Below are 8413 nucleotides of genomic sequence, written 5' to 3'. Positions count from 1 at the left end.
TTTTTCCTACCTCTGTCCTTCCATTGCTGACCAAAACTAGAATGTGTGCGTTTGTGGGTATCTCTTTCCCAAGAGTATTGAACAGGTAGAAGAAATTCAAGGAAAGTAGCAAGACATGTTTGAAGAGTCAGACCTACACTTACCAGGGATGTTCCAGTTAATTATTCACATAAATTTAATTACTCCGGTCACAAAAATAAAAGCCAGGCCTGGTTTTGATTCAGGAACCAAGAGGGCGCTGCTTAATTTTTCCATGAGGACATTCAGGACTAGCAACATAAAATCTGTGAAAGAGAAACTGGTTTTTTCCCAATGACTAGTTTTACTTCTGCAAGATGGTGAAATCAAGCTTTCCCTTGGGGGAGAGTCCTTCCTTGTCCAGAGATGAAAGCACCTCATGACATGTTCTGTAGGGGTTGGGGCTTCTAACTCACTTGGGATGCCTCCCAATTCACAGTGGCACAGAGGAGTATTTTTAACCCTGTCTTCTTCAGGTTCATTTCTTAACTGCATGGCCGGTGTTCAATCACTGAGCAGTCATCTCAACTGTTGATGTCAGCAGCTTAATAATGTAATTTAAATCAAGGTTAGGTATAAATCAGAACAATTCAGGGCCAAAGTGTCAGTGACTCTTTTGTGCTGCATTGAATATAATGCTACCTTCAAGAGAAAAAATGACATCACATGAAACACACAATTCACCTAAATAGGAAGAGAAACAGAAAAAAATCTTTTTAGGTTCATTGATTGATGGTTTCCACGCTTCAACCTAGGCCAAACTAGCAATCTAGTAGGGATGAGAAATATTCCATCAGGTGTTGCCCACTGTCAAAATTTACATTTACTATGTACAGTAAACATTTATGAAGAAAACAATCTTTCATAAATTTTTCATGAGGAACTTAAGCGTTAGGCACATTATGAATTGATCAGTATTAAATTAATGAATTGCATACATGTTAAGCAGATAGTAGGTAGAGTGATGATATTTCAGCATTAAACGCTGCTTTAAAATCTGGAAAGATTATTTATTACCTATTTGTGATCTCTCTTCCTCTTATGTTAATTTAATTTACTTCTTATTACTTGTAATCATCTGTTCTGGGGTGACTTCTTGCTAAAAATTACACTGCATTGCAATTGAAACAATTGGCATGCTCAATACTAGAGCTTCATCTCGTATATGTATGAAGGATTATGCGATCAAGGATCTCAGAACTCATCCCATCAAGCTAATTCCACATTCCCTTTTTCTGTATATAAAGGAACATAAAGTAACATTGTGAAGAAATACAGGAATTTTAAAAGACAATACAACACAGACACAGAAATTCCCACTACTTCCATCTGGTCTGTTATTGTTTTTCACAATCCATTTTCCTTTCTTATTATCTGAGGAGAAGCGATGGCCCAGCAAGAAGAGGAGGAGTCCTTCGGGGAGGAGAAAACTCTCAAATATTTACTCTCTTTTATTCATCACTAACTGCACTGACTCCATTTGTGCTTTTCCCTAATGTGTCTTACACAACCTGATGCCTGCTGCTGAGGAGTGCCAGGGTGCCAGGCTCCAAACAGATGGGAGCACAGTCGGTTCTGAGTTGCTCTTCTAGGCACCATTTGCACTCTGTTCTCTCAGCACCCCATTTCACACTGTCACGAGCCCAGTTTCACAGAAGGAACAGTGTGCTAAAGCAGAAGAGATAGCCAGCTTCTGCTGTGGATGGACACGTAAGGAGGCCAGGATTTGGTCCCACGGGACAGCTGGTTTCTCTGTAACCTGCAGCGATCCAGCAGAATAAAACAACAATCTCAGTTCAGATACCGTGACATAGGGTGTACCTCTGAGAAGGAGAAAGTCCACTGCAGCAGCCTGCAATAAATACTATAGCCCCGTGAATGGCCACGCTGCACGAGTAGCAGCTCTTACACCTGCAGCCCAGCATCCCTGAACTGGGATGATGGATGTAGCTGCAGTACCAACACAGAGCAGGTGTGGGTGGGAAACTGGATGTGGACAGCAGCAGCAGATCATTTATCGATGAACAGTGTCTTTGTGGCTCGTTTTCACTGGGTGGCTGGACAGCCTGACAGTCTGAGGGAGCATGAGCTGTAGGGTTTTGCCTTCCAGCTCGTACTTTATGGCTTCTTCTTGAGATCAGTGCTGAAAGTTATTCAAACCAGCAACATTCCCAGCATGCCCAGAACCCCCATAATTTTCCAGGGTGAAGACTATGGTAGTCCCTTCTGAATCTGTCTTCAAACAAGGAAGAGATAAGTTCTTAAATAAAAGTGATTGTATGAATGCCCATGGTAACAACGGAAAAGAGGGAGGGTAGAGCGGAAAATCTGAAACAGGCTGAAAATTGCCTGTAGACAACAGATCCTGGAAAAGAAGAGGCTACTCCACGGCCTGTAATATATAAACTGAAGTAGTGTGTGAGTGCTATTTTTATTTTGAGCCAGAACAGTGCTGTGATCCTGCAAAAAGCTGAAGGTTTCTTGAGAACATCTGAGCATCCCAAAGGGATGTGAGTCACTTGTAGAGGGAACCAACACTGCACTCTCCTTACCAAGTTACACTATACTTGGTTTGCCACCTCCAGCAGGAAGTAAATTTTTGAATATCATTACCTGAACAAAGACAGAGTTAGCAAGTCGAATGGTTTCGCATACGCACTTTGTTTTTAGAGGGCCACAAAATGATGCTTTCGATACAATTTAGCATTTTAAAAAAATTGTTCGAAGTGAATCAAAGTGAATTCTAAAATTCTATTTCAGAATTAAGTTCAGTTATTCTAAGACTTCTAAATATTGGTTAGTGGAAGAAGGGTTCAGAAATATTCCTTCAGCAATAGATTAAGTAACTTACCATGTGATCCTGATCTTTGTTCACACATTTTAAAGGTGTAAACCTCACTGTATGGCAAAACTGTATCTCTATTCCCCATCTGTTCAGTCAGAACAATAATGTGAACAAAAATTGGCACACATAACATCCGTTAAGAAGTCTTAAAATTAACTTTTATAGTGAATTAATATGGACAATGATAACAGTATTTTTGCAGCAGACTATGTTATATAACTCTTGTGAAATATTACCTTAACTGAGAGACTACATGTGAAGGAAGATTTGTTTTATTTTTATCAGCTCCAAATCTTTAAGCGTAATCTATAATATAACGTTCTATATTGCCAAACATGTTAAAAATTAAGAATTAAACTTGGCTGAAAAACATGAAGGGATATGTATTCCACATTGAAGTCCAAATACAACCATGATGTAAAGGATCGTGCTGATTTAAAAAAAAATTCTCAAAAGAAATAATTAATTTTTTTATAAGAATTACTTTCCTTAAAGAAATATGCTTCATTTACAAGTTATATTACTCCTTTGTATTTTAATTCTTAAAATATATTTTATGAAAGCAATTATCAATTATGATTTATAATAACAACTGCTGACTAAAAACTACTTGGTCTTTAATAACACTAAACTAAATTTTGCACCCATTTTTTAAAAGTTTTGAAAGGAGGATCTTGAGAACTACCAACCTGTCAGTCTCATCTCTGTGCCTGGGAAGATCATGGAATAGATCCTCCTAGAAGCTACACTAAGACACATGGATGACAGGGAGGTGATTTGAGACAGCCAGTATGGTGTCACCAAGGGCAAGTCCTGCCTGACCAACCTAGTGGTCTTCTATGATGGAGCAACTACATTATTGGACAAGGGAAGAGCTACAGATGTCATCTTATCTGGACTTCTGTAAGCCCTTTGACATGGTCCCAACAACATTCTTCTCTCTAAATTGGCAAGATAGGGATTTGATGTATGGACTGAGGAATTGTTTGGATGGCCCCATCCAAAGGATAGTGGTCAAAGAATTAATGTCCAGATGCAGATCAGTGACAAGTGGTGTTCCCCATAGGACCAGTACTGTTTAATATTTTCACCGATGACATAGTGGGATCCAGTGTACCCTCATTAAGTTTTTGGACGACACCAAGCTGAGTGGTGGGGCTGACACTCCTGAGGGATGGAATGGCATCCAGAAGGACTTGGACAAGCTTGAGAAATGGGCAAATGAGGTTCAACAAAGCCAAGTGCAAGGTCCTGGACCTGGGTCAGGGCAACCCACAGTATCAGCACAGGCTGAAGGATGAATGGATAGAGAGCAGACCTGAGTAGAAGGACTTGGGGGTACTGGTGGATGAAAAGCTGGACATGAGGCGGCCGTGTGCGCTGGCAACCCAGAAAGCCAAGTGTATCCTGGGCTGTATCAGGAAAAGTGTCACCCTCCTCAAGGAGGAGGGAGGAGACTCTCCTCCTCAACTCTGCTCTCCTGAGACCCCATCTGCAGAACTGTGTCCAGCTCTGGGGCTGCCAATATAAGAAGGATATCAGTTGGTTGGAGTGAGTTCAGAGGAGTCCATGAAGATGCTCAGAGGGCTGGAGCCCCTCTGCTATGATGAAAGACTGAAGAGAATTGGGCTTGTTCAGCCTGGAGAAGAGAGGGCTCCAGGGAGACCTTATTGCAGCCTTCCAGTAATTCAAGGGTGAATATAAGATAGATGGGGGCAGATTTTTTAGCAGGGCCTGTAGTGACAGGACAAGGGGCAGTGATTTTAAAAGAAGGCAGATTTGGATTAGATATAAGGAAGAAAATTTTTATGATGAGGGTGATGAAACACTGGAACAGGTTGACCAGAGAGGTGGTAGATGCTCCATCCCTGGAAACATTCAAGATCAGGTTAGACTTGGCTCTGAGACACTGGATCTTGTAGAATATGCCCCATGACATTATACTGGGGGGGGGTGGGGGGTGTTGTGTGTGTGTGTTGGACTAGATCACCTTTAAAAGTTTCTTCTAACCCAAACTATTCTATGATTCTATAACTCTATGATAAATATACTGTAATTACAACTGTAAAACATAAACCTATAAAACTTGAAGTTAATATAAAATCATGATTAAAATATTGAAAGAAAAATACAAACTTCATTTATTATTTACATTCCTTTTTTAATTTAAGATTGACAAATGTTAGTATTTTGATCTTTCTTTCCCTTCCAGAAAACCATTATGTTTAAAATCATAAACTTCATATGGAGTGGAATTTTAACATACTGACCACCTTCACTGAAGTCCAATAAAAGGCACAGATTCCCACGGTAGAATATTCCTGTATGTAACCAAGTGAATAACTTGAAAGAAGAGAAAAAGAAGACTGAAACAGAAAAAACAGCTATCATACAAAAGTAAGAAAAATGGCACATAAAAGGAAACAATCAAATCCCCCAGCGCTTACCCCTTTCTGCTTCTAATACATAATTCTCTTGTAACACCTGGGAATTTCCTACCAAACTTATCCATCTAACCACCCACCCACTCCTCGGCTCCATCAAATGCCTCAGCTTGCCTTCTCTCTAATTACAGGCTCAGTATGAAAACTGTAGATTAATAACCATATAGATAGGGACGGAGCTGTAACTGGGTGAACTGGGTGAAAAATGTGATGGGAATTAGGGAATATGACCAAAAGATTCACAGGAGCTGTTGGTTGTTTTCTTCCACTCTCTGGCTATAACACATCCCAGTTTTCAGTCTGAAAGAAGGAGGACAAGGTACACTGTGTAATTCCAAAACCAAACCACTTCATTTTAAGATGCCGGTGTGGTTGCTAAGTAACAGCAATGTAGTTTATCTGCCACATCACTCACATGCCTTGTGAAGCCATGGAAAGTGGCTAAGGTTATCATAAATCTCTTGCTGCCCATGTATTAAGATATTTATTAAGATGCTATTTTGCTCTGCTCAAGAATGAATTGTGAATGAAGTGAATGAAGTCACGGAGCTGCTATCAAAAGTAAGCAGTCTTTTCTTAAAGTGGCCTGTTAGAAGACTGAAAAGTAACACAGGCATTAGGAATAACCCTGGAAATTACAATATCAGTCCTCTTTACCTTACCTGAAGAGTTAAAATTACCATCATAGAACCTTAGAATCACAGAATGGTTTAGGTTGGAAGGGACCTTAAAGATCATAAAACATCTCTTCTGACACAATCGTACAGTTCCTGCTACAGAATATGTGGATGAACCCTTCTAAATGTGTTTGTGCGTGTGCACGTGCCCAATAACAATTTCCAGTCTGTAAGAACTCAGCAGCTCTCTTCAAACTCCAGTGGTCCTTACCCATTCCACCTATGGCTGTCCGAACCACAGTCGTCGTCTTGGTTTTGTAATGAAAAAGGTATTGATTTTCCTGCATCTGGGCTGAAAAAATAGGTCTGTCATACAGAGCTGACTATTCATAGAAAACTTCTCATTTGTAAATGTAGTGCACTCTGCTGTGATATTTTAAATCTTCTATTTCTAAGCTGATTTTTTGTGAACTTGTCAAATTGGAACCGCTTTCAGCTCTGATAGTAAAGCCACTCAGTTTTTTAGTTCATTTCCCACTGCTTCTTAGCAGAAATCTCTTCCTCTTGGAGTTTGTAAGGTGATCCCAATTAAATGGCAGTACCCTAAATATTTTTTACCCGCTCTTTCCCCTCCTTTTTTTTTCTTAGGCAGAGAGGTTATTAAAACATTAAACAAAAAGCAACAATATGCTTGATTCTATTTTTTAAAAAGAGGAGATAACGATAGCCAAGAAAATCTACCAGATGGTTCTTTTAATAAATACATTAAAGTCTCTTTTATTTTTCTCCAATTTTAGCGACTAACATAACAAAAACTTTCAGACCATCAACCAGTTTTCACAATCTGCCATAAGTTTGCATTTCACAGAAATAATCCTGACAAGCACTAATAGATGAACGTTGTTGGTGCAATAATAAAACAGTATAAGGCATATTTACACCATCCGTACATACAGAACACTGTACACACAAAAAATCACAGATCCAGAACAAAGTAAATTCAATCCCTTAGACGTTTTACGTTTATAGGCTTGGCATCAAACAAATAATTCTCCAAGCAACAGACAACCTCTTGTTCTTGTGTGATTTGTTTGTAACATTGTGCTCATGCAAAATAGGTATTTGCTTTATTGCATTAACATTGAAGGAACATTGGGAATTAGTTCTGAAACCAGTTCAATTGAATTTCAAACCCTGTTTCTCTTCATCCATTGCAAGTCTGAGTCATTTTTATTGGTGACATAAAATGAGGTGTTAACTGATGATTGAGATTTTTATTCAGTAAGTTCCAAAACAATAATGAAGCTCAACTGACTACAGTTTGAAAACCATCTTTCTTGACCATGCACGTTTTTCTTTGCTATCACGAGGTGGTTTAGATGAGATGCCTTTTGTATCTTTTAAGTTTCTATCTTTTTTATATATATTTTTAAAGAAACCATGTACTATCCAACATCCACTGTTCACAGAAAGTTTTTCAGGAATAGCTCTGGTGGCAGAGTTGGCCAGGAGGAGGACATCGGTATGTGAGTGGCAACTTAATAAACATCAAATGCCCCAGAGATAGGTCATGGAAGAGTTGATTACTATAACCCATATTTCTGTAAGAGTTCAGACTGCCAGGGACGTTTGCGCTCTGGAAAGTAATCTGGAATGTGGATTTTTTTAAAATCTTGGATGCATTTTCTCATTTCTTCCTCAACGCTCAGCTTCTCACACACCTTCTTTTTGGAAAGATTTGTTTCTCTAGACTTGCTAATGAGAGTTTGAAAGAGTTCACTGTTCCTGCGTTTGTCCGGTGGTGGCATCCACTGCACCGGGACCTTCTTAGATGGACGATCCAAAGTCAGAGTATTTGGCTGGTGAGCTGCGGATGGCTGAGTGCTGGTGGCATTTTCTTGAGGGGTGCTCGCTTCCGAGTGGCTGTCACAGCTCGAGGTGGACAACTCGTTACAGGAAGTCCCACTTTCACTGCCCTTGTCCAAGACTTTGTCGTGCTTCCTTTCTTCATGGTCTTGTTTGGGGGAAACAGTTCGCTGGGGTGGTCCTAATGCAAGGAAGGAAAGAAGAAAGATGATCAGATACCATCTAAAAAAACACCACTCAGAGTCTCTGCTGGCTTAAATTGGTGACATTTCCTTTCGGTTGAAAGAATGATACTAGACTGGTATACATTCTGAAGGCCTGGCCCGACATGTGTGTTCAGTTGTCAGAATTCTCACTCTTGAAAATGTTTACAGCAAGAGTAACTTTGCTGCCTGCCTAAGAAGCCCAGGTAATGAAACGTGCATAATGCTCACAGATTATCTGCACTGGAAATCCCCGAAGGCAAGTTTAAATGAGCTAGTTTGCCATTACACCCCAAGAAGTTTTTTATGAGATGTTAGGTTTTGTAGTATTAGGAAAATGTTACCATAAAATTTGCAAACTCTTTGCTTAAATAAAAATATTCCAAGGGCTTTGATCCTTTTATTATTATTATTATTATT

General features: G+C 39.5%; 1 protein-coding gene across 1 annotated transcript; it reads right to left on the bottom strand.

Moving 5' to 3' along the window:
• Nucleotides 1–7418: 7418 nt before the first annotated feature.
• LOC104509132 (BTB/POZ domain-containing protein KCTD8-like) lies at nucleotides 7419–7971 on the bottom strand (the record flags this gene model as incomplete). The annotated part of the gene is made up of 1 exon (XM_010150970.1): nucleotides 7419–7971. A coding segment is annotated over one exon (461 nt), but the record flags the coding sequence as incomplete, so codon positions are not given.
• Nucleotides 7972–8413: the final 442 nt, after the last annotated feature.

The sequence above is a fragment of the Eurypyga helias genome, unplaced genomic scaffold (assembly GCF_000690775.1).
Source record: "Eurypyga helias isolate BGI_N326 unplaced genomic scaffold, ASM69077v1 scaffold9574, whole genome shotgun sequence".
NCBI classification, from domain to species: Eukaryota; Metazoa; Chordata; class Aves; order Eurypygiformes; family Eurypygidae; genus Eurypyga; species Eurypyga helias.
Note: the sequence above shows the minus strand (reverse complement) of the source record. Positions and strands in the feature narration are given on the sequence as shown.